The following is a 26308-nucleotide window of genomic DNA, read 5'->3' on the forward strand; positions in this document are numbered from 1 at the left end:
GCAGAGAAGTGTGTCTGTACATTCATCCATCCCAGTGTGTAAGTGAGCTAATCCTTAATGTAGAATATAAACCTTGCAGGAGGAGAGAGAAGAAGGAGAGCAAAGAAATCTAATTACAGTACTCCATCTATAAGGAGAGGCGAGGCTGAGAGCACTGCTGGGATTTTGATACTCCACTTGCCGCTGAAAAGTAGACAACAGACCCCGGCGATGGGAATTCAATCTTCTCTGAGGAGTTTCTGGGTGTGCGTAAAAACCTGTTTTCTCTAAATTCAACATCCTCGATGAGTGTAAAAGCCTACAATTTTTGCATGTCTTTCTTTCTCTACTTGCAGTATCTAATTCTGTCTGCGCTGGATTTATGTACTGTGGAAAAAAGGAAAAAAAGAAAGAAAAAGAAACAAAAGTGAGGTACTTTGAGATAGTGTACAGATACACAGACCACACTTAAAGATATACAGATATGCAGACATCAGTGAACACACTCATACTAGTCCAAAATGAACAGTAAGGTTAAATTAAGGTATTAAGTATTTAGGCTACCGCTTGTCCTAAACATGATGTGCATATAAAACTTCTACTAATGATCACAAAGTAATGCTTATTTGCCAAAAGCTGAGGCTCCAGACTACTCTAAGATAGTTCACTGTTTTTGGTATCTTGGCTGTGTGAGCAGATATCCCAAATATGAACATCTCATGCAAATGGAGAGTGTTAGGTCTAAACATTTAAACTCAGAAGGTTAGTGTTCTCCGGTTCCGATTTGTTGTGCATTTTTCACAGTTTTACCATAGCTTAGCAAGTAGCTGCCAAGTGTTTGCAGTCAACTTGGCATATTTGATGAAAACTACTGGTAACTGTGGCAACCTACTAGCAACCGAAGCAAATGTACAGTACCGTTTAACCTTTTTGCGATCAGCAACCACTCGCCAGCTGGAATACAAACTGTTTTTGACCAGTGATTACCAAGAGGTCCACTGACTGGTCTCTAGGCCTACATTGATAGGGGTTTAGCAATCGAATTTACAGTGGCTGGCAGCAATTTCCAGCAACCAGTTTGCAACCAATCGCTGGTTAACATTTGTCCCTAGTGACCGGTGGTTGTCAGATGGTCAATGACCAGTCCAGAAACCTTTATGACTTAAGTCTAAAGGAGTTGCCTCATAGTTTTAAGGTTTTGCCCAATTACTACCAATGAACTAAAACTAAATCGTAGTGAAAAGGTGTTCAACCAGGTATGCCATAATAGAAGATAAAAACAAAAGAGCAGTGTGTCCAACTTGTTTTGTTTCATAATTTTAATGAAAAGTCTCCAAAGCCACAAAAACCTCCAGACTTAATTTATCTGTACTTTTGAAATGACTATGTTGCAAAACTCCAAACATATTAAATAGAGAGAGCGAGCTCACATTTAAATGCATGATTTAATATTAACCAAATCACTGTAAAAATCACAAACCATAGTAATTGCTTATGCAATTAAAAACAGGAATTTCTCAATACTAGTCAAGAGGGCGTCATCACTGAGACAGGGTATCATTAATACGAGCTGGAACGCACTTAACAGTTCCCAGTGTGGAAGTCCTCGCTCTGATGAGCCAGAAGAAGACTAATTGGTGCTGCACCTTTCCCATGTGCATCTGTGCTGCTGAGATAACGTATAGATACTTACTGTACAATATGTCACGCACAGAAAAACAAACCACTGCACGCTAATTTATATGCATAAATCACACACATACACAGACACACAAACTGTGCCGAAAATAAAAAAATAGTTGCTCAACAACCGCCAGCACACATGTTCTGTGAGATGACGAAGCGGGGAGAAAGACGACAAAAAGCTCTAAAATCTATTAAATGAGATTCTTTGTCTGCAGGGGACTATAATCGCTCTTTCCATCATATGCTACTGAGTGGTTTGGGGGCTGCAGAAAACACAGCGGCAGCAATAACAACATCACAAGTGCTGAACCCAGCAGACACCACAAAAAGACGCCTTTGGAGTGGTCGGAGAAATCTGCTACACACAGCAATGTGTGCTTTTAAGGAGTGAGCTGATGCCAAAGAGACCTTTGTCTAACATCCAGTGATTCTATTACAAGGTCTGTAGTTCAGAATTACAAGAAGGGAGAAAGAGAGAGAGAAAAAGCTGTCCAAGTCAACATCTTCATTCTTGCCAAACCGCTACTTGGCTCAAATATGAACTTGGAAACAAGCACCCAAGAAGAATAACCTTAACTAAGAATATCCAAGTTTTCCAGCAAAGTTTATGTGTTACTAATACAATCAAACCTCACTCATTAAAAGTTTTTCAGCTCTAAATAAAACGTGCAATACTTCAGCTGCTTGCCTGTCTTCCAAGGCAAAGCTATCTAGTCAGGGGTAGTTTCTTGCTAGAGCTAGCGAGTGCTGGCTCTAGCAAGAAACTCATCATTTCCAACTGTTCACTTAATGAAAATTTCAGAAGAAAAATGGCGTCCCTGCTTTCTGTGTCAAAGCTGAGCTGTACCTCAGTATAAATTCCTCAGAGAGAGTGAGAGAGAGGCACGGGAGAGAAGTGTGTTTTTTGTGTGTGTGTGTGCCTGAGGTTAATGATGCTGCCCTTTACTGTTATGACAGTAATGATCACCAGAGTGCAAAGCACATCTGGAAGCCTCAGATCACACAGCGTAGCAGTAAGGAAAGACCATAAGGGGAGGGGTAAGATGTGTTAATAACGCACTACAAAGAGGGGGGAAAAAACTGATCATAGCAGATCTACGTCAAAAAGAGACATAATTTACCACACAAGAGAGGAAACATGGCCCGTCAACTAACACAGCGGTCTCCAACCTTTTTTGCGCCACGGACCGGTTTATGCCCGACAATATTTTCACCGACTGGCCTTTAAGGTGTCGCGGATAAATACAACAAAATAAAACTAGAAAACTAGTACCAAAAAATTTATTCATAACACACGTGAAAAGACCCAGGAAAACCGAGTTAACAATAAAAACGATAACAAAATAACGCTGGAAACCGATAAAAACCCTGAAAACTATACATTTCACACCTGAGCCTCAACGCCCGGTACCAAACGACTCACGGACTGGTACCGGTCCTAGGCTCGGGGGTTGGGGACCGCTGAACTAACAGACAGGAAGAGTAGTAACACAGTTTCCCAAGCTCTCTTTTTTTCTTTAGTATGTGTTAATCATATAGTGTGATGATCTGAAAGTTGTTTATATCCATTTTGAACTCGCTCCACTGGGGTGTTTAATTATTTGTTGGCCCTGCAGGAAATTTCCAACAGTTCACTTATTTTGAGGCAGAAATATCAAGTTCGCAAAATGCTACTAAATACTATTATGCTACTAAATATTTTATTAATAATATTTTAGTCGCTTGCTATAACGCGGTTCACCTTTCGTAGATTTTTTTTTGTGTGTGCAATTTTGCATGCTTTTTTTTTTTTTTTTTTTTACAGTGCATTGTGTTCTGCATCCCGATTGGCTATAGACCATTGTCAATCAATCTCGTGCCGTGTCTCCTGTACAGTACAGAATGTGTTCAGCTTGTGAAATTTACATAAATCTTCAATCGCTAGCAGTGCGACTCTGAAGGGCTGCACTGTATGTTTGTAAGTTTTCTCCCCAACAAACACAACAATGTCGGCGAAATGTTTTGCACAGTCAAAGGACCCGTGGTAGCACCCAAAAGGCGGAGGAAGATGCTAACCATTGCACACAAAAAGTTGGGATTCTGGACATGCTAAAGGAAAGTAGAAGTTATTGTATTTTTCGGACCATAAGGTGCATTAAGCGAAACAAAACAGTCAGGTAAGTCAAACTTTACTCAACTCATTCTACTTGCTTCTTCCACTTCCGTACCATTGATTCATTAATGTTGAATTCTCTCGCAGCTGCTCTATTCGCATGTTCTGGACCTAAAACTAGGTTTGATCTTTGGTTTGTTTCTATAATACTGGACTTATTTTTCTACAAAGGTTTGAACTTTGAGAGTGTTTAAACAAGAGAGAAAAGCATGAAAATGTTCATGCCTGTCTGAGAAAAGTGTATAAAGCGTTGTGAGGGGTTTTACAGCCTTAAAACATAATAATTTTAAAAACGAGGGACCACTGTAATACTACATTGTTTTGCTTTTCCGTCCATCCATCTGTGGCTTGGGAACAACTCAGTGTCCCCACCAGAAGAGCTGGAGAAGCTGGCCCAGGAGAGAGGTGTGGGCTTCTCTCTTAGACTGCTGCTTCCACAACCCGAACCCAGACAAAATGGACTAAGCAAACAATTTAAAAGTTTGTTCAGATAAATATTAAATCTATCCATCCATCCATCCTCTTCCCCTTATCCTTATCAGGGTCATGTGGGGCTGGAGCCTATCCCAACTGTCATAGGGCGAGAGGCGGGATGCACCCTGGACAGGTCGCCAGTCATCAATCAAATATAAAACAAGACTATTATAGGCACAGCTATGCGCAGTAAATGCTAACATTAGCTTTCTAACATGCTCACAACAGTAATGTTGATGTTTAGCTGGGATAATGTTGAAAATTTTGCCATCTGAACAATTGGAGCTCAGTTAGACACCGTCCTCTTTCCAGTGCCTGTTATTTTCTGCCCTGGTAGTGACCCTAATGACTACAGTATCCATAACACAAATGCACAGTAGCAGCTCTATCACAAACTGACACGGAGCCTCAGTGATCACAGTCAGTCTCTTTTACAAGCATGCCTGCAGGACAGACTCCAGCAGACTCTAAGTACAGACATTACAGCATCAGTCACTTCTTGGAGGAAGGAGACCGTTAAAGTGAGAGAGATTAGAGGAGAGCAAAATGGAAAAAAGTGCGTTCTTCATCAATAACTGTCTCATTTCTATTATGAAAGAGTTGCTTTTTGCTAAATCCTCTGATTCCAATGTTAGGACTTATATTTTTAGCACATCTATCAAGAACTAATAGAAATAATATCATGGCTATGTGTTTTCTTATCTTATAGTCAGAATGACTTAGAATCTTCATAAATATGTCAAAATGAAGGATATTTCTAAAGTAAATCAAATCAAATCTCTCCATGTGAGCAGGAGAAAGAACACATTCACAGATATGTTCAGAGCAGAGATCGACTTAATTGTTATGTATAGATAAGAGTCAGAGGAAACGTGGATACTGAGTATTCCTTACCTTGCTGTAGTATCACACATCGCACTTAAGCGCCTGAGAAAATCATACCATATATTTAAAAAATCAGCACGTCTGCACGTCTGTTATCAGTATGAATCTACGTGCTCGTAGTTCATGGAGCGCTTGCTCTGTATGTGGCCCGTGTTTATAATTGCTAGCAGGGCACAAGAGTGCGGGTAAGAAAAAGGGCACCAGCTCACTCTACAGCAACGCCCTCCTGCTCATGATAAGAAAAAGCTTGTAGAGACTGCCCTTTAAAATTTTAAGCAGTGTTGCCCTGGAGGAGAGATCAATTATGAGAGAGAAGGGTCATCAGACCAAGACGGGCCAACATGGTTAAATATGTGCAGAAATAATGGATGGATAATGAAATTAAAACCATCCACCGTCTGTCACCTTGATGCATGATTGAAAAGCTCGGCACTGAGAGGTGGCTGCTGTCAGTCAGCAGTGCAAAGCCGGCTGACGCACCTTCGCTGAGATTCTGCCTAAAGACGTGTTGTCCTTGAGGGAGGGTTATTTTTTTCTTTTTTGCCCACTACTTTTGTATCGTTCTCTTATAAGCTTACAACAATGGATTGATTAAGGATTTATTCTCCTTATAGGAAGTGAATGGAATAATTAATTCAATTATGTCTGCATTGTGTGTGTGTGTGTGTGTGTGTGTGTAGGTGTGTGCGTGCGTGTGTGTGTGCCAAGAGCTCTTCCTGAGGCTGCTGGATAATGACATATTAATCCTCTGGGCTGGGATCTTAACTGTGCTTCAGTGAGATATGCTTAAAATGAACAGGTTTAATAGGAATAGCAGCTAAGGCGTATTAAGACAAGAAACTTAAGACCACTTCACACTGGCCTAAATCCATTCTTCTAAAAGAAAAGAAAAGAAAAAATAATAATGCTCTTATTTCAGAGCTGTGGAAGCCAGAGATGCTTGACGTTTAAGATAGTAAAATTGATTTATCTATTCTGCGACTTCTAATTCTAACCAAATGCACAAACCTGAACTAGGCTTCCAGGAAATCAGAAAACCCCCATATTTTTCTGTATTCTGATCTCCTACCTGCTTTCTTGAACCTGTCCAGCAGTTTTTGCCTGACTGTCCTCTGTAGGTTGAAGTAGTCATCCTCTTCATCAGGACTCTTTAGGTACAGGGGAATGTGCTGAAATATCAGGATGTGTTTGGGTTTAGGTTCCTAAACGGAGACAGATGTGAGCGATGATTACATCACAAGATCTCTAAAGACAGAAATTCAAATGATGTGCCCACATGGCTTAAAAAGGCTCAATCACGCTGGGGTCATGCCATCCTACCGTAGAAGAGGAGGAGGATGCTCTGCTCAGCTGCGCCTCCAGCCAGGCCTCCTGAGCCTCCCTCAGCTCAGGGCAGGCTGAGGCGTCGAAGAACAGCTGGGAGTTCAGAACCAGGCAGAGAACTCCGCCCACCTGAGATGGCAAAAGTGTGAGAAAAAGAAAACAAGAGAGGAAAACAACAACTTGAATTATTTCCCATTTCATCTGCCGTCCCTACACCCAATTTAATATTATATTCCTATAGATTATCCAAAACCTAACTGCTGAAAATAAAAATGTTGGTGAATGCAGTGTGGCAAAAACACTCCAACCATGCAGAATTTTAGCAAAATACCTCTGGCATGCATTTTAAACTACATGTATACAACTAATTAGCCATGTCACAATTGCAATTGCAAGGCCTTTAAGGAACCATATACTGTCTATATACTATGCATTCTGGTCTTATGTTTGCCCTTTGCAGGCCTAATCTAAAAAACTTTGCAATCCTAATTAGTAATCCTTTTAAGTTTACCAACTGTGTGCCCATGGCACCACATCGAAGTTTGTTATGTTACCAAGAAACAGTTGCTATAACTGAAATAAGCATCGTCACAAAGCTCCCTTGTACAACTTCTGGTAAAAGAGGTCTAAATGGCCACCATAAAAACTGGACCACACTGTGATATACATATATTTTTTAACTGCAATATCAAAGTACAGGGAAGTCTAATGCCCAAAAGTAGTCTAAATGACATTAGCTATACATGGTATATATGCTGAGGAAAATAGAACCAAAACATATTTAATGTTGCACACCAAAATAGGTGCAGAGTTTTTGGTCCTTTGCTATTCTTAATCCTGTGAGAGCAGAGATGTTGTTCGCAGGTACCCGTCATTATAATATTCCATTCATCCTACAACCACTGCTACAGGCTGCTACTACTAATTATGGTTTGTGTCTGCTTACCCAGAAGCTGAAATAGTCATCCCCCCACTCCCTGCAATACTGCTCCACTGTGCTGGGAGTGGGGGTGTTACCCAGGTCATGGTTTCCACTGACAAACACCAGAGGAATGGAGGGATCGGTCCCCTTCAAGGCTGCCTTCAGATCTTTCTCCTGACCTTCTCTAAAGGGTGTACCTAAAGGAAGAATAACAGAAAACCTATTGTCAACATGGCATGTGTTAATGGCACACATATGATTAAAGGTAACATAAAACCAAACAAATTACGACCTGGACCTAAAAAACAGATGTTTGATTAAGAAAAGCATTCTACTGTATGCGGGTGGAAATGAGCCAAAGACAGCCTAAAAGTGTGAATGAGGACAACGTGAGAGAGCGAGAGAGATTATATGGATGATGATGAGAGCGCTCAAAGGATGATGAATGCTCAGTACAGCTCGACTTCATATCACCATGGTTACTGACATGATTAGTGGTGTTCTGGCAGTATCCTCTCGGTCCACATGTTGCAGCTGTGTAGACCGCTTTCCAGATTCAGGTTTGTGAAGACATACGAGGCTATTTGCTTTAAAGACACCCCCCCCCCCCCCCCCCCCCAAAAAAAAAAAAAAAAAAAAAAATCTTTTTAAAAATGCTATAAGCCTGGAGTTCACAAAAAGGGTAAACATCCAAACATGGGTAATGTTCTGAGCCAAATTAATTCAATCCCAGAGTGTATAAAGGGCAGAGAATGGGTGACTCTCAAATCTATTTATAACTTTGAATTTATATCAAACAAACCCATCAGCCCCTGCTCTCGTGTTATCCCCAGTCCCCTCTCTCTCTTCCCTCTCATATTTCTTTTCATTTTTATTCATCTGAGTAATTATTTTACTGGCCTAGTTTTGGAGCAAATCTTTCCTCGGATATTTAGATAGGGCTCATTACATAAGAGCCTTTCCCCAAAGAACATCTTATTCGTGACAGTGGGAGAAAGTGTAGAGTTTAAGAAACATTAAAAGGGAAAACATGGACTGACGTTTATACAACGCTCTTCCAATCTTACTGACCACTTAAGGTGCTTTGTAGACTGCAAGTCACATATTGACTTAATTTACGCAGCAAAAGCACGTTATCTGCCCTTAACTACGGCTAATTTAGAGCTAATTAACCAAACATTAATATTTTCAGACTGTTTGAGGAGGTGTTCAGAAAGGTGCCAGCCAGAGTTTGGACCATACGCTGTGAGGCAACAGTACTGCCACTGGACCACCATGCATCCTGGAGCTGTCACTTGGTCCTCCTCTGCAGGTAAAGCTTCCAGACGTAAAATATCTAATACACTCGTTGTTCTTGTTGTTCATGATCATGGAGTGAATAGTCCTTTTGGTTGGGCCCACTTTCATAACATCATTATAGTACCACTAGTAATACTTTCAGTTTTCTTTTCTTTTTGTGGACATGGTACTATTGACCGTGTAGTCAAATTACTTCTGAACTATAGAACAGCAACACCATGTTGCTGTGGATGAGTGCAGGTGGAGAGCTTGACATTTATTTGGAATTTAATGCTAAACTGAGTCCAAATTCAACTGTAGCCCACTGAGCTTCCTTGTAAGTATGCTAGATTTGTATTCAATGTTACTCACCAAAACAAATGAGTTGTTAGTTTTGCTCCAAGATAGAATTTAATTGCCATCCTATAAGATATTCCACAACTATCACGAAAACAAGCAAAAATTTTAATTTGTGCGAAACACAAATGACATCGAAATAATTTAGTTCTGCATGAATAAAACTGCCGTACAAATTATCAATAAGTAGATAAGTGGTTTTTCTCTGATGGCAGTACAAACTCAAACTTGCTTTTCTCGTTCCCTGTTGACCTGATATTTTCAAGTATAATCCTGATGAAGGGAAATGACAGCCGAAGCCACAACAAAGCGGATTAATTATTTCACAATCACAATATTTGACCGCTGCCACAATTACATACAAACAAAGGCCGTCTCACTAATGAAGTTTAGATGAAAAACCGGGGGCGCAAAGAATGTTAGGCAACTGTTCCAGCTCAGAGCACTCTCTGCAACTTTGCTGGTACAGACAGATTACAGTACCTGATTTTCTTCGTTTATTTACAAGTTTTAATTTGCATTAGGTCATTTTCTTTAGGATGGGTGAATGAGAATCTGTCTACTGTATATTTTAGCACCATCAATATGCCCCTTAGGAAGGTACCTGACCTTGTCAGCTGCTCCAGTGGATTTGCTCAGTGGAATAGCAAAACATGTTTATGCTTGACATCGCCTAAATGTGAATATATAATAGGTAATCAAGGGAGATTCCACATTAGATACAATTGATCTTTCCTCTGTGTGTGTGTGTTTCTGTGTGTGTGTCGATGTTGCATACACTTATCTTCGATTACAAATGCCAAAAAAAGTTAGGACGCTTTACAAAATGTACATAAAAACAATGTCATTCACAATAGATTATTCACAACACATCCAATGCAACTACATATTTAATCCCTGACATCTCCTAATATAAGAAAAAGTGCAATTCGACAGCAAGTCTCAGTTTTGCCATGTTACAAAGAAATGCTGCTGTCAGCATGTCTTTTTGGGATTGAATTGTAAATGGTAAATGGCCTGTATTTGTATAGCGCTTTACTAGTCCCTAAGGACCTCAAAGCGCTTTACACATTCAGTCATCCACCCATTCACACACACAGACACACTGGTGACGGCAAGCTACATTGTAGCCACAGCTGCCCTGGGGCGCACTGACAGAGGCGAGGCTGCCGGACACTGGCGCCACCGGGCCCTCTGACCACCACCAGTAGGCAACGGGTGAAGTGTCTTGCCCAAGGACACAACGACCGAGAAGATAACGACCTTTTATCTTCTACGACCTTGTAGAAGATAAAAGGTGCACATTTACAGAACAGGTTTTACCGTCAGAGATGCAAGCTTTTTATCTGAATGCTAATAGCAAGTCAGCTAGTCTCTCTCCTCTTAGACCAGAAGACGCGGTGTCCATGTTTTCCAGTTATCCGCTTTGCCTCGGTCCATTTTAAATGAGTTTGGATCTAGTCAAGACAGCAGTGTTTCTGGATCATTTTCACATAAAGCTTCATCTTTGTATGATACAGCCTTAACCTGCATTTGTTGATGTTGCAGGAAACTGCTCACTGACTGAGCCTGCGCACAAGATCCACCACCTCATAAATCTGTGCGTTTTTCCAATTTCGACTCTTGCATCTGCTACCGTGCATAACAGATGAGGTTTCCAGACAGACGCGAGTGTCGAATAAATCCAAAACAGCGGTGGAAACTTGAAGGAGTACTCAATTATAAAGTTAGCTGTACAAACTTTATCAGTTGTTTTACATTTTCAAGCCTGTTCAAGTGCTCGATAGAACCTCAGTCAATACACTTCTGATTTTTGACCCTGTCAATTATGCACAGAGATTTCTCTAGTTTTTCAGAATAATTTGATGACATTATGCTCTGTTGATGATGAGAGAGTTCCTTCATTTGTAGATTCAGTTTTTCTCCAAAGTGGTGAACCTCTGCCCATATTTACTTCAGAAAATCTCTGAGATGCTCTTTTTTTATACTCGATCATATGCTGACATGTTAACAGTTAAACCAATTACCTGTAAAATGTTCCTCCAGCTGTTCCTTTTTAGCAGCGCTTACTTTTCCAGTCTTTTATTGCTCCTGTCCCAATGTTTTTCAGACGACTTACTATTATTGATATTTTTCATGAAGCAGTAAAATGACTCAGTTTAACCATTTGACATGTTTTCTATGTTCCACTGTGAATAAAATCTGCATTTGTGAGATTTGCAAATCCTTCCATTCTGTTGTTATTTACATCTTGCGCAGTGTCCCAACATTTCTGGGACTCAGGTTCTATCGAGCACTTGAACAGGCTTGAAAATGTAAAACAACTGATAAAGTTTGTACAGCTAACTTTATAATTGAGTACTGCTTCAAGTTTCCACCGCTGTTTTGGATTTATTCGACACTCGCGTCTGTCTGGAAACCTCATCTGTCATGCACGGTAGCAGATGCGAGAGTCGAAATCGGAAAAACGCACAGATTTATGAGGTGGTGCAGAGGCTTTTTCCAAATATGTTGTAAAACATCCAGTGTCTCTGTGAGACCGGAGAGAACGACAACAATAGTCGAAAGATGTTGACGTCCTCTGCCCTTTGAGATTGACTGTCACGCTGTGCTCGACTAGCCTATGCAACGTTCACACTTATCAAAAGTACTGGATTTTGGGCTCAACAACAGCATCTAGCCACACTTACGTTTCTCCTGATAAATAAATGTGAATAAATAGCACTGGTTGCGACACACAGTGGCTGGGACGCTGTGCTGCCTTCTGCTTCCTCACACCACCACCTGCCTGCCCTCAATTACAGCCATCTGCTGACATAGTACAAGCATGAATCAACAATCTCTGTGACACAGCTCGAACCAATCCCCATCCAAGCCCCATCTGCATTTAAGATATCTTGCTTCAGCTAACAGTGATGTGTTGTGTAAGTGACTGCAGTAAGATAACAGGCTCAGTGAAACAACTGCAGCTCGTTTGGATGAAGATGTGTTGCTGCACTTAAAAGGAAATTATTTTTAAGTCACAGATGGGTTTTTTCTGTCTGTAGCAGCAAACAGGAACAACCACTGTGTCTTCAATATACCACAATCTCTCTCTCGGTTATTTGGTGTAAATCTTAATTTAGAATTATCTGGTTACATTAGTCATGCATTACGTTCTTCTTCACTTCCCTTTTAATAGCACTATATGTAATTTGCCCAAATGGACGTATAAAATATGAAAGAAGAAGTTAAAGCAGATGTGTTGTGCATCACTAAATTAAATAAATGATAAGGATTTTTCATATATAAGAAATAGAGAGAAATTCCATTTCATACAAACATTTTTAACGCCAGCATTGTCTTGCCCTACTTTCCTCCCTGCAATATGCAGCACATGTAGGGTATACGCAAATAAAAACACAATGCTGCTCTCCACTCCCCGTGGGGCTCTAACTGAAAGGCCTTGTTCACTTAATGAGATTGCAACACTGATTCTCAAACCCTGACAGGAGACTTTGGCAGGTTCTCATTGAGCCTGTCCAACACTGTAACACTTCTCTCAATTTCCTTTAAAGACTGGCTGTCGAGTCCTCAGTGCCTGGGGTCTTGCTGTTGTATACATTTTCTACCACTGTATTTTGTGGCCTCTATATTTGTGACTAACTCAAGCATGCATCGACATGTTGTGTTTGTGCTGATGTGGCACTGGTGTTTGGCAAGATCTTAGTGAAGATGTTATATTAAATACTTCATACAATCTCACAAACGCAAAATAAGGTAAATAGTGTTTTCTACAGTTGCCCAAGTACATATTGGCAACTGATATATCTGCCCTGTACAAACTATACTGTACTAATACTAGTCGACAGCCCCCTTAAATTTACACTCACAGGCTGATTTATTAGGTACACTTTGTTAGTACTGGATTGGACCAGTAAGGAAAGCCTTAATGCTTTGTGGCATAGATTCAACAAGGTTGCTGCAGATTTGTTGGTTGCGCATCCACAAATTACATCCCAAAGGTCCTCTTTTGCAGCGGTCCCCAACCCCCGGGCCTCGGACCGGTACCGGTCCGTGAGTCGTTTGGTACCGGGCCGCGAGAGTTGAGGCTCAGGTGTGAAATGTATAGTTTTCAGGGTTTTTATCGGTTTTCAGCATTATTTTGTTATCGTTTTTATCGTTTACTCGGTTTTCCTTGGTCTTTTCACGTGTGTTATGAATAAAGTTTCTTTTTTTCGGTACCGGTACTAGTTTTATTTTGTTGTATTTATCCACGACACCTTAAAGGCCGGTCCATGAAAATATTGTCGGGCGCAAAAAAGGTTGGGGACCGCTGCTTTATTGGACTGAGATTTGGTGACCGTGAAGGCCATCCGTTTACAATGCCATGTTAAAGTGACTAGTTTAAGAAAAACTAAGCTTTGTGACATGGAATATTATCCTGCTGGAAACAACCATCAGAAGATGGGTACACTGTGGTCATAAAGTAAATCATGACCTTATTGTGTCTACATGCCTAAATGCATCGAGTTGTTTCCATGTCATTAGCTAATTAGATATTTGCATTTACAGGTGTTCCCAATAAAGTGGTCGTGAGGGTATTTTGAAAGTTTAGTTGCTGGTAACCAAGCTAACATTCAGCTGCCTCTCCAAAGCATCTCTCGTTCCACCATTGAAAGCATCATGGATGGGACTCTAACTAAGCAGGCATGGACTGCAGCTTGGGATGATAGATCTGCTTCAAGCTGCGACACGACTCGGTTAGAGAACAGCTTCATAAGCAGGACAAATAGCTGCAGTCCAGAACTATGAAGCCGGACTCCATGAACACAAGTAAAGTTTTTTTGAGAAGCAGCCATAGTGAGTATTTTTATACCATTAATTATGGCTGAGAAGAAATTCACAGAATAACACTTTAAACTCCAAAACTTGTGAACTATCATCTGAAACATGCTGCGATTTCTTTGCTAAAGATAAGCTCAAGAATTAATTTTCTACAGTTTCAATCATTTTTAAGCCTGCACTGGTTAAAGGTAACATTGTGTCTTTACTTTTTCTCTGTTAGAGAGCATCAACCGTGCATTGCAATTAGTGTGATTAGTTTGTTCTTCCAAAAGCGCAGACTCATCAATACTAGTGACCTTACCTAATGCTGCCTTACCAAAAAAGATGATGTGTAAAGCTTGTAACTGAACTCAACAGGTGGGATCACTGATGGACGTGTCTGAAATGAATTTCTTTGAAAGGGCAGCAGGCCTAAAAGTTATAAGATAGTATTAGGGACTGAGTGGAGCTCTCTGTCACCCAAAAAGCAGTCCCAGATCTGATTAAGACAACGTTATGCCTGAAAGAAGCAGCCAATGCAAAAACACAAGTGTTTATCGCTGTTCCGACCTTCAGGCCCAGAGGATGTGGCTCACGGAAAGAATGTCTAGACTACTATATTTAATCACACTGCTATCATAATTTGGACTCGGATAAGTTAGGGCTGTTCAATATAACGATATATATCGGATGACAATATAAAAACGTCTATCGTTTCATTTTACGCTATTGTTTGTTTCGTGGTGTCGCAAAATAAACTGTTTATGGCAATATTTGTTCATCGTTTTGATGGTCACTGTAGTGGCTGTATTAATTTCTTAAAGTTCTCTCTTTGTCTTATATTTTATATAACCACACTACAGACGGACAAGCGCCTGTTTTATGCATTGTGGTTAGCAACAATGACGGTAAAACCATCACGTCACGTGTCCGCTTGTTTATGTTCCACATAAACCTTTCACAATAAAGCTCAAGATCATGTTGAGACTTTTCAAAATAAACTGAATCACGTGAAACAGCAGATTATTTACGGATGAGAAGCAAAAAGAGCCGCCAGGTGCTAAAAAATAAACCTTAGACTCAAACGTTAGAACAGGCTTTTCCCCGCAGCACGCCGTGTAATAAATACTCACAAAGAAAACGGCGGCCTTTACAACTTATATCTAAAAATGTATCGTTTCATGCATCGGTTAAAACACTCGACTCCAGCTACATGATGTGCAGCTGGAAACACTTCCTGCAAGTCGAGCTGCCCGAGAGTCACAAAATTTACAGAAAATGTTACATTTTTGTGATTTATATCGTTTATCGGGACGATAGAATTCTTATATTGGGATATGAGATTTTGGTCATATCGCACAGCCCTAGGATAAGGCACCAAAACCCTGTTTTTTTCAATCAACTGGTGATTCCACTTGATCCACTGATCAATCCAGTCACCGGATTGATCAGTGGATCAACTGTGAGGTCAGACTTTTACCAAAAAAAAAGAAAAAACTAACGTTTAAATCACCCAAGAAAACTGCAGTTAGTACACCTTTAGTTTCCACAAATACAGAGAGGGGACAGGGAAGTCCCAAGGCAACCTCTCCTTCACCTTTCCGAGTTTTGCACACGGGCGTGTACATGCGTACTTAAACATTTCTCCCTGCTGTATTATGCGTAACATCCTTCAAGAACCCCCAGAGACACAGCTTGAATCCTTTGTAGTGCTCATTAGCAGAGTGTCAAGTCCAGCATGTTTCTCTAATCTAATCAGCTCTATATCTAGCTCCCCCACCCCACCACCTCCCTTTGCTGCCCCCACCCCCTCCTACTCTTTATCCTCTTCATCTGTCAGCTTTGAAAGTAAGTGAGAGAAAGACACGGGAAAGTGAAATTAAGCGAGGGAGAGGCGGCAACGGCAGACAGAAAATTAGGTGAGATTGAAGGAAGTCCTTGAGAGGAGAAAGCATCTCTTGGGGGTTTAGTTGGGATTGTGGAGGAGAGGAGATAGGGAATTAGAATCAAGGAACGTGCTATCAGTAAAGGTCTGGATGACACGATGACGTTAGATGAGACACTGGCCCGCGTTTCTTTCTACAACTTTTCGTTTTGGGGAATGGGTCGCTCCTTGTGGACCACTGTGATGGGACGCAAACAAATCCGTCAGTCCACCCAAGTCTTTGATAAGGAAGATCATTTGTTATACCAAGACATCACCACTTAGCCCGCAGTTTTCCTACAGTATAAATTTAAACCTGAAACTGACACTTACACCCACACACATACACTTTTCCCCTAACAATTACAAGACAGAACCTTTACACCCTCAACACACAGTTAATTCACATAGATGCTTCAAACAGATTCATCAGAGGCAAGAATTAATCAGCATGTTTGCGTATGTGTCAGACTTGCAAATGAAGGTTGTCAAAATAGGGTATGAGGCATGTTACCGCAGCTGTTTACTAAAGCAAGCAGACAGATAATAGAGGAAAGAGACCGAAAAGAAAAGACACTGTGAGGAGCAACGGCGAAGGGAGATGAAATCTGTAGGAGCAGAAATACAGTTGCCAATTTCCTGTCGCCGACAGGCAGCGGCGTTGACAATGCCGGTTGACAGCCAGCTTCCCCTGGCCGCCACACATTCATTCTGTATTGTAAATAAAACAGTTTAAGGGGAAATGTCAGCCGAGAGACGGAAGGAGCAGCTTCGGCTATAATACCTATTTCCCTCCTTCCTACCAATGCGGCGGCCCAGTTGCCAGCCGAGTGACAGACGTGGCGAGTAATGAGGATGGCACGCACAACCTGCTCTGCTGGTGCTAACAGTAACAGCAGCTGATGCCGCGGCGTTGAAAGGTCCCTGAGGTCTTTAGGTTTAAACCTGATGCTTACACTATTTACTGTACGACGACATGCGAAGTAGGTCGCGCTTTGACCTCCAAATGCGAGTGATCATAAGGGGAGATGGCAGGAACATGGGGACGAGTGTGTGTGTGTCGGGGGGGTAACTGAATGTGGACATGTTTTTGGTTTAAATGGTGCAGTCATGGGCATAATAAGGAGACTTGGATGCCTACAGCCAGACTCAGCTAGATGATAGTAGGAGACAGCTCCGGGAGGGTTCATGACTGTGGCTGTGCAGCTAAAATTGGTGGTCATTATGACCCAGAAAAAGAAAAAGAAAATGGACGGGGGGGGGGGGGGGGGGGGGGGGGGGGGGGGCAAGCGTACCTCTGTGACTAAGCCAAACCACATCTCTGCTGAATATGAATAGTTTGCTTCGAGTCAAATTTTAGAAAATGGGGAGCAGAAGGACATTTTACTAATGGCATACTGCTCCACATATAAATATTCTTATTGTCTTTAATATCTTACATGGTCTCCAGGATTAGGCAGAATAAAACTTTCATCACGATCCAATCAAACATGTCACCAGAGCCCAGAGAGAGAAAGAGCAAGGACATGCAGAGATGGAGGGAGACAGGTTTGCTTGCTGATTTCTCTCAGTGTCCCTTCCTGGAGGCCAGCCAGGCAGGTAGGCGCCATACCTACGACCCCTAATTTTCATGCAAAGGTAGTCTGCATTGGTTAACGGCTTGCGGCGCTTTTTTTGCATCAAGCATTAATCCTCATAACCTGTTGTAAAGTCAGACTGCACACTCAGAAAATCAAGAACACAGAGCCGTCGTCTTCAGCTAAAGTGTAAATTTGATGTCTTTACCTTAAGAGTATAATAATTTGTTTTCTATTTAAAGGTTATGTGGTATAAATCATCCTACGTTCTACTGAAACAGACAAGCAGAGGGGAGGACTGGACGCAGCACGAGTCAAACCTGGTGTCTCGGTATCAGACAAGGTGGGCAACACAGTGACTGTAGCGTTTCCACATTCAGGCATTTCTAAGGTAAGCAGCTTTTTTCAAATTCAGTTACGATTCAGAAAGCATCAGGTGACAGGATTGGGGGTAACCAGCTGCCACTGTGGCACACACACACACAGGTTTGCTGTGCTGCTTTCAAGATAGCTACAATCTTTACCTCAGAGAATAGGACAGAGACAGAATCAAGTGCAGCCCATTCACATATACTGTTTATAGCCTAACAAACCTTCATTTGCAGCTAGCAGACTTCTACTGAATAATTCAACTAAAAAAATAACAATAAAAAAAGTAAGTGAAAGAAAAATCTTCTCTTCCTGCAAATAGCTTGAAGGCATCCAGGTGTTTTTTTTATAGATAAATACTGCATGCTGTCACAGGGGGGGTCTGATGTGTTCAAACTAGACTTCATGGGCAGAACTAACTAACTTTCTTTTTTTTGCCTTCAAGCTGCAAGAGTCGTAGCACCGCAACACAGCGGCAGCTTTCTCGCACGGATTCCTTTAAATTGGGCGAGAATTTAAAGCCTGTCTGGTCTGATCGATAGCCGAAATCCTAATCAGCATCAGCATCGTGAGAACAGACAGAAACCTTCTGCTTTTCATAGATAAATATCAGCTACTGTCAAATGGGAATACGTTGTTTACAGACTCTGGCTGGGAAACAGAAGAAAGCTAATGCTCAAACCTACCTCACTACCCTCAGTGAAAACTATTCTGAGGCTGAACAGTCCCAAAGCTGATGTTCTTCGTGGAATAAATGAATTAGAGCAGGGTTATCTCAATATATATGTTTACATTCAACATTTGCATAAATATCACAAAACTCTGTTTCTCTTGAAAACATCTGCAGCAGTGGACACAGATGTAAGGTGCTGCATGGGGTGGGTTTAAAACTCAAGACAAACAATGATATACATGTTCACTCACACATAACTAATAACCACACATGGGAAATGAGTCTGAATTTGAAAAAAAAAACATGTCTGTTATATGCTTGGCAGTTGCCATTTTAATATTAGCAGAGACGCATACATGTGCTGATTTTTCAGGTCAGGTGAGCCCTGCACTCTTTGTGACCATGCTTAACAGAAAAAGCATAACTGTTATGACTGATGTATTTCATACTGGGTTAAAGAGACTTATCGGGGATGTCGAGGCTTCCCTCATCTAAGTCTAATCATATCATAAGTTAAAACCCACAGTGGGAGAAGTGTAAGTAGAGTCAGATCTTTCGTACAGTAACACCAGTCAAACATCAGACCGAAACGATATGTTCACAGTTTAGATCACAATGCAGCAGCCGTTTTAAACTGAGTAACATTTCAGCTTATAAAGGCAAATATAAGCACACAGTTTACATTATACAGAACTGTGAAAAAAAAACTTGAACTATCCCTCATTTCTTCACACTTTCTTCTGAGGGCCTGAGTTGCAATTTTTTTTAAAGTGGTCCTGAGCAATTGTTCTCCAGGCTTTCTGAAGGTCTTTCAGACCTTTTCCTTTGGACATTTGCTGCTTTTTCACTCATTTTCATTCCAATGAAATGATTGGTGAACCAATGCTATGTCTTCACATAACTGTGCAGAATCCTTATTTCTGACAGCCTTTTACAAAAACACATTTCTTTGTCTCCCAAAGAATCCCAAAGTAGCTGAAAACATTGAATATGGAGCATCTCAGCATGTTGTGCACTGAAAAAGTGAAAAAGAAAAGAAAAAGTGATACAACAGTGGGTGTCTACAACCATCTGTAAAACACAGTGGAGGCTCTGTCATGGTTTGGGGTTACGTTTCAGACAGTGGTGTTGAGAATCTTGTCAAAAAAGAAAAGCACAGTGCACCATGAAATACAATTAGCCAGCAGGGGGCGACTCTTGTGGGTACAAAAAGAAAGTCTATGGGAAGACTTTCAAGAGCCCTTTTTTTATTACCTCAATAAACACTTTATTGCAGAGTCGATCATCTCAAACACTACTTTCAAATTCTACTAAATACAAAATGAGGTTCATTTTGTGGCTTATGGTTCCCAATTGTCAAAAAGGACAATAAAGCAGGGTATTAGTATTCAGTGTCCCTCAGTTGCCTAGTCGGATCCACCCCTTGTTCTTCACATCTGCTTCAAAGATGCCAAAATGGCAGACGTCTCACATCAACTTAGACCAAAACAGTCTAGACGAATCACTTACATCTTAACGAAGTCATTCAATTTGTATTCTTTCCTCAGCAAATACGTACAGAGAAAATTACCAAATGAAGTGTGAAGCAAGCGGTATTGTTGAAATGCTGTTCAGTGCATGAAATCACAGCGTGTGGTTCTCAATAATATGCTGTTATCTGTAACCTGGGAAAGACATTTTGAACACTTTGAAATACGTGCAGCCTTTGAACAGGCTGGAGTGACATCCCAGATGCGATGGGATAGCACTCCCGGGACCGCTACTGTATAATCTGGTCAGACCATAAGAGGCTAAGCGGAGCTAAATCTCATGCAGTTCGGCATCTGTGAGTTCACATTATGTCCCCAAACATTCGCAGATAATTGGCAGTCAAACTGGTTGATGCTGCTATCTTGTTTTTCCTGTCCATATGGCTGTACATCCACTGGGAACCTCTCATCGCTGCTGTGGCTTTCTTTTTTTCCTCTTTTGGCTGTTGTGCTTTCGCTCAGTTAAGTTAAAAGTAATTTAGTGTTTAGCGAAAGGCGATGCACTTCAGAGTTTCATTACGAAGGAACAGCAGGAAGGACGCTCTGTGCTTTCCCTAAACACCTGTTGAAAAATCTCTGAATCCTTGAAAAATGAAAAAAGACTGCCCAGTAAAACTTTACCGTGTGAAAAACTGTCAAGCCTACCTCTTCATTTTTATAAAATATTACACCACTAACACAATCATTTAGTAACCTTGCAACATTTTTAAAGAATTGTAAATGTTTCTTTGTTGTGCTCTAACCCCTACCTGGCATGGCGTGGACCAAGTCGCCGCACAGCACCATGAATCTCGGCCTGGGTCTGAGTTGGTTAATGGCCTCCACGGCCTGCTTAGTGAGCTCCACTTCCTCAGCCCATTCTTCCCCCCCGCCGTCACAGTCGCCGTCCCTCCAGGCCTTCATAAGCCCAAGCTGGGGGTCTGCAGCTTGGATGAAGAAAAATGGTCCAGTCCATTTGTGCTCTGCGTCTAAAACGAAAAGAGAATAAAGCTTCTTTTAGCTAAATATTACGACAATGCAGGTTACTCAGTTAATTGTTGTGCATTATAGGAAACAGCTGAAGTACACCTGAAATTCACTACTTCACATCATTGTCATGCTGAAAAGGGAAGATGTCGCCGATCAGATGCTTTCAAGACAGTATTGTACGATGGATTCAAATCTGTTTTTTCTTAATTCCATCCTCATCATTTCTGATGAAGCTTCAGTGAACAGCAGACGGATCAGCTGAAGAGCCAGATGCATCTCTCAGGCTCTGTGTCAGATCTTTGCTGTTCCTTTTGTTGTTGTTTTACGGTTTTTACTATGTCTTTCAGATACTGTTCATCTGGTGTAGACAGCTTTTAGGAGTGCCACTCTTTTGTCTTCCACTCAGGACACACAGCATGCCAAAACATGCAAGTTTGATGCTAACAACTCATGGGAATCAACTGCAAAAATACTATTTCATGCCTCTTAAACTGTTACGTCATGTATTATTTGCTGACTCAACTAAGGAATACAGAGTAAGTTATGTGCTTTTGTGTTATGTCTGTTTTTTAAAAAAAATCTTCTAACAGATCTTTGCGAAGTTGTCTGATTCATCCTTTGAGTTAGATGCTTTTTTTTAAATAACTGAGGATTCACAGAACAAATAAAAAGAAAAACATTCCTCTGAAATTGGTCAAGACCAAGAACTGGACTGAAAATGAGTGAAAAAGCAGCCAACGTCCAAAGAAAAACTTTGAAAGACTTTCGTAAAGTCTAAGAACTACTGCTCAATGACAACTTAAAAAAATATACAGGTAAGTCTGGCTCCTTGGAAGTAAATAAGTGAGGGGTGGTTTGAGATGCTTGCACAGCACTGTAATAATAATATATATATATATATATATATATATATATATATATATAAAAATTGTTGATAAGCTGAGCTGAGCTCTCTGGTGACACCCCCCCCCCCCCCCCCCCCGAAAAAAGAATCAGTTAAAGCAAATGACTAATCTCAAAAAAATAAAAATAAAAAAATAACAGGGTTTTCACTATAGTACTGAAGCCCAGCAGCACACCAGGCCTAAACCACTCTCCCGCTGGGGCCACAGCACTAGGGATTTTTTAAGATACAAAACCTACACTGTCAGGTTAGCTATTGTGTATTGTAAGACTACTGTTTCACATAGAAATATAATAAGAAATAGAACTAAAGAATCAGAAACATTTAATGACTGAACAGCTGCAACTGATCATCTAAAATCCATCTTTTTTGTCCGTTAACTACAGTTTACAAGGTCGGATTATTCACTGCTGCATATGAACGAGGTTATAGTTCAGATGTTAAAAACTGAACCCCTTGTTTTCTCTCTCCTGGGACTCACTGTGTGCCCAGAGCTCTGTTATTCAGTTTGTAACACACAGTTAGAGCACTCTTAGTTTCATTGATGTTAAGTTAGACTCTTTTTTTCCAATCGATCTTTCTGAGTTAACTTCAATAATTACTTCCTCCAAACCATCAACGTGTCTTTTAGACCCCATTCTTACAAAACTGCTCAAAGAAGTCCTGCCATTGATTAATTCTTCGATCTTATATATGATCAACCTATCTCTAATAATCGGCTATGTACCACAGGCCTTCAAGGTGGCTGCAGTTAAACCTTTACTCAAAAAGCCATCTCTAGACCCAGCAGTCTTAGCTAATTATAGGCCAATCTCCAACCTTCCTTTCATATCAAAAATCCTTGAAAGAGTAGTTGTCAAACAGCTAACAGATCATCTGCAGAGGAATGGTTTATTTGAAGAGTTTCAGTCAGGTTTCAGAGTTCATCACAGCACAGAAACAGCTTTAGTGAAGGTTACAAATGATCTTCTTATGGCCTCTGACAGTGGACTCATCTCTGTGCTTGTCCTTCTTGACCTTAGTGCAGCATTTGATACTGTTGACCATAATATCCTATTAGAGCGATTAGAACATGCTGTAGGTATTACAGGTATTGCACTGCAGTGGTTTGTATCATATCTATCTAATAGACTCCAATTTGTGCATGTAAATGGAGAGTCCTCTTCACACACTGAGGTTAATTATGGAGTTCCACAGGGTTCAGTGCTAGGACCAATTCTGTTTACATTATACATGCTTCCCCTAGGCAGCATCATTAGAAGACATAGCATACATTTTCACTGCTATGCAGATGACACCCAGCTCTATCTGTCCATGAAGCCAGATAACACACACCAATTAGTTAAACTGCAGGAATGTCTTAAAGACATAAAGACTTGGATGGCCACTAACTTTCTGCTTCTTAACTCAGATAAAACTGAGGTCATTGTACTCTGCGCTGAAAAGCTTAGAAATATGGTATCTAACCAGATTCTTACTCTGGATGGCATTACCTTGGCCTCCAGTAACACTGTGAGGAACCTTGGAGTCATTTTTGACCAGGATATGTCCTTCAATGCACATATTAAACAAATATGTAAGACTGCGTTCTTCCATTTGCGCAACATCTCTAAAATTAGAAATATCCTGTCTCAGAGTGACGCTGAAAAACTAGTTCATGCATTTATTACTTCCAGGCTGGACTACTGCAATTTATTATTATCAGGATGTCCAAAAAACTCACTGAAAAGCCTTCAGTTAATCCAAAATGCTGCAGCAAGAGTACTGACAGGGACTAGAAAGAGAGAGCATATTTCTCCTGTTTTGGCTTCCCTTCATTGGCTTCCTGTTAAATCCAGAATTGAATTCAAAATCCTGCTCCTCACATACAAGGTCTTAAATAATCAGGCCCCATCTTATCTTAATGACCTTGTAGTACCATATCACCCTATTAGAGCACTTCGCTCTCGCTCTGCAGGCCTACTTGTTGTTCCTAGAGTATTTAAAAGTAGAATGGGAGGGAGAGCCTTCAGTTTTCAGGCCCCTCTTCTGTGGAACCAGCTTCCAGTTTGGATTCGGGAGACAGACACTATCTCTACTTTTAAGATTAGGCTTAAAACTTTCCTTTTTGCTAAAGCATATAGTTAGGGCTGGACCAGGTGACCCTGAATCCTCCCTTAGTTATGCTGCAATAGATGTAGGCTGCCGGGGGATTCCCATGATGCATTGAGTTTTTCCTTTCCAGTCACCTTTCTCACTCACTATGTGTTAACAGACCTCTCTGTATTGAATCGTATCTGTTATTAATCTCTGTCTCTCTTCCACAGCATGTCTTTTATCCTGTCTTCCTTCTCTCACCCCAACCGGTCGCAGCAGATGACCGCCCCTCCCTGAGCCTGGTTCTGCCGGAGGTTTCATCCTGTTAAAAGGGAGTTTTTCCTTCCCACTGTCGCCAAAGTGCTTGCTCATAGGGGGTCATATGATTGTTGGGCTTTTCTCTGTATCTATGAAGCGCCTTGAGGTGACATTTGTTGTGATTTGGCGCTATATAAATAAAATTGAATTGAATTGAATAGTGAGTGCAAATCACTACAATAATCAAGTGCAGTCCTTTAGATTTCTGTGTATCCTCCACTTTGTCGCTTGAGTTCCATTAACCAATCACATGTGAGGCAGTAAACAGTGTGTGCCCGAGGTGGTTTCAAAAAGCCATCTTGAAACCACCAGCTAGTGAACAAATTACCTCTTCTAATTGCAACACTCAAAAAACAAATTAAGGGAACGCTGTATCATGACAGCATAACAGGAATTCAGCTTAACTTCATGGATATCAATCTGTCCAGTTAGTAACCACAAACATTTGTGAATCCATTTTATCTGCTTTGGTGCAAATAAAAGTGACAACAGGACCTGAAACCAACTGAGGACCTCTGAGATGGCATGCATTGGTAATGACAAGCACACCAAGTAAACAGTGGTTGAATACTGCAGTACAATCAAAAGCATTGTTTGCATATGAACATGTGATACTGTTGCATTTAAGCGGTTGCTTCAAAGATGGTCCTCAAGGTTTTGCCCACTTGCTGTCAGTCGCCATCTTCAAAGCCACGTGGGTTTGTGAAAAACCACAATAAAATGACAACAAAATTGAGTCAGTCTGCAATACCCCTGAAGCTTAACCGAATTTGTGTGACACAGTGATGAAGAAAACTATAGTTTACATTTTTAATTGAACACCCCCCCACTAATTAATTAAATTTATATTTATTTATATATATATATAAGGGGTGCAACGATACTCGTATATTGAACAGTTCGATACAGTGCTTTCGGTTTGGTATGCATATGTATCGAACAATACTAAATTTATTTTATCAACTTTTCTTCTGATGATGCTGTTTGTGTTGAGAGCTCAGTGGATCTGCGTTCGACTACTCCGCCTAGGCTGCACTGTCGAGCGCAGTTCCACTGAGCGCAGGGCAAGCTAGCGAGACATAAGCTAAAGCTCTCCTTGCAACATGGCAAATTGAACCTCCCCCACCCTAATTCAGATCTGGCGTTTGGAACTATTTTGGTTTTCATGTGACGTATGACCCTGAAGGTAAGCGCGTCATGGACAAAAGTAAAACAGTATGCTGGATGTGCCACGCAATGCTCAATTACATGGGTGGGAACTAGTGTGTTAGCACAGTTAGCTCATTAACGTGTTGACGCCGTCCAGCCCCACACACGGGGCGATCCACGGTAGCTCGTTAACGGAGATTTGCCGTGTTGTGGCGTTAACGTCATTTCAACGAGATTAACGCTGACAGCACTAGTGGGAACACAAGGAATATGACTGCACATTTACTCTGACATCATCCTAGTGCAAAGACAAGTGGAAGCAGACAAAAACAACAAGCACGCATGCTACAAACTTCACCCGAGTCATTTAGACAGCCGTTAGCACATGATTCTCCTTATGGTGACCTGATATGTTTAATATGCTGCTGAGAATATAGCCCAGAAGAAGCATATAGTATAGCTTTTATTTTGGAAAGAGCCATTTCTCTGTAATAAAGATGAGAGAAATCACGTCATTCACCTTCAAAAGCAAAAATGTTCTTTGAAATGTACACAAAAGTAATTCTTTAACTAAAACTATCTTTACTAAGATGAGTGATTTCTCGATCAGATAGATTTTTTTTTATTACTTTGTTGTTTCAGCGACATTAAATTTAAAAACTGTACTTTTGAGTTAAAATATATATTTATAATTTTAATAAATGACTAATTAAAAAGGCATGAACATTTTTTTTGTATTGAAAAAATATCGAACCGTGACACCAAAGTATCGAACCGAACCGTGAATTTTGTGTATCGTTGCACCCCTAATATATATATATATATATATATATATATACATATATATATATATATATATACACACACACATAACATTGGTGTTTCTATACCAATAAACTATATGATGCTTTTTAAAAAAAAAAAAATGTAATGAGCAGAGACATTAAAGCTTCATGAA

General features: G+C 40.7%; 1 protein-coding gene across 1 annotated transcript in view; it reads right to left on the reverse strand.

The window, feature by feature from the left end:
* The window catches only part of cpped1 (calcineurin-like phosphoesterase domain containing 1), a 54765-nt gene that overhangs the window by 23697 nt on the left and 4760 nt on the right, over window positions 1-26308 (reverse strand). The window contains exons 2-5 of the mRNA XM_085170925.1: window positions 20684-20902; window positions 7446-7618; window positions 6497-6628; window positions 6246-6378 (exon numbers count right to left, since the gene is read on the reverse strand). Coding sequence (XP_085027051.1) covers window positions 6246-6378; window positions 6497-6628; window positions 7446-7618; window positions 20684-20902 — 657 coding nt within the window. The remainder of the gene's footprint in view (window positions 1-6245; window positions 6379-6496; window positions 6629-7445; window positions 7619-20683; window positions 20903-26308) is intronic.

The sequence above is a fragment of the Neolamprologus multifasciatus genome, chromosome 8, assembly GCF_963576455.1.
Source record: "Neolamprologus multifasciatus chromosome 8, fNeoMul1.2, whole genome shotgun sequence".
Taxonomy (NCBI): Eukaryota; Metazoa; Chordata; class Actinopteri; order Cichliformes; family Cichlidae; genus Neolamprologus; species Neolamprologus multifasciatus.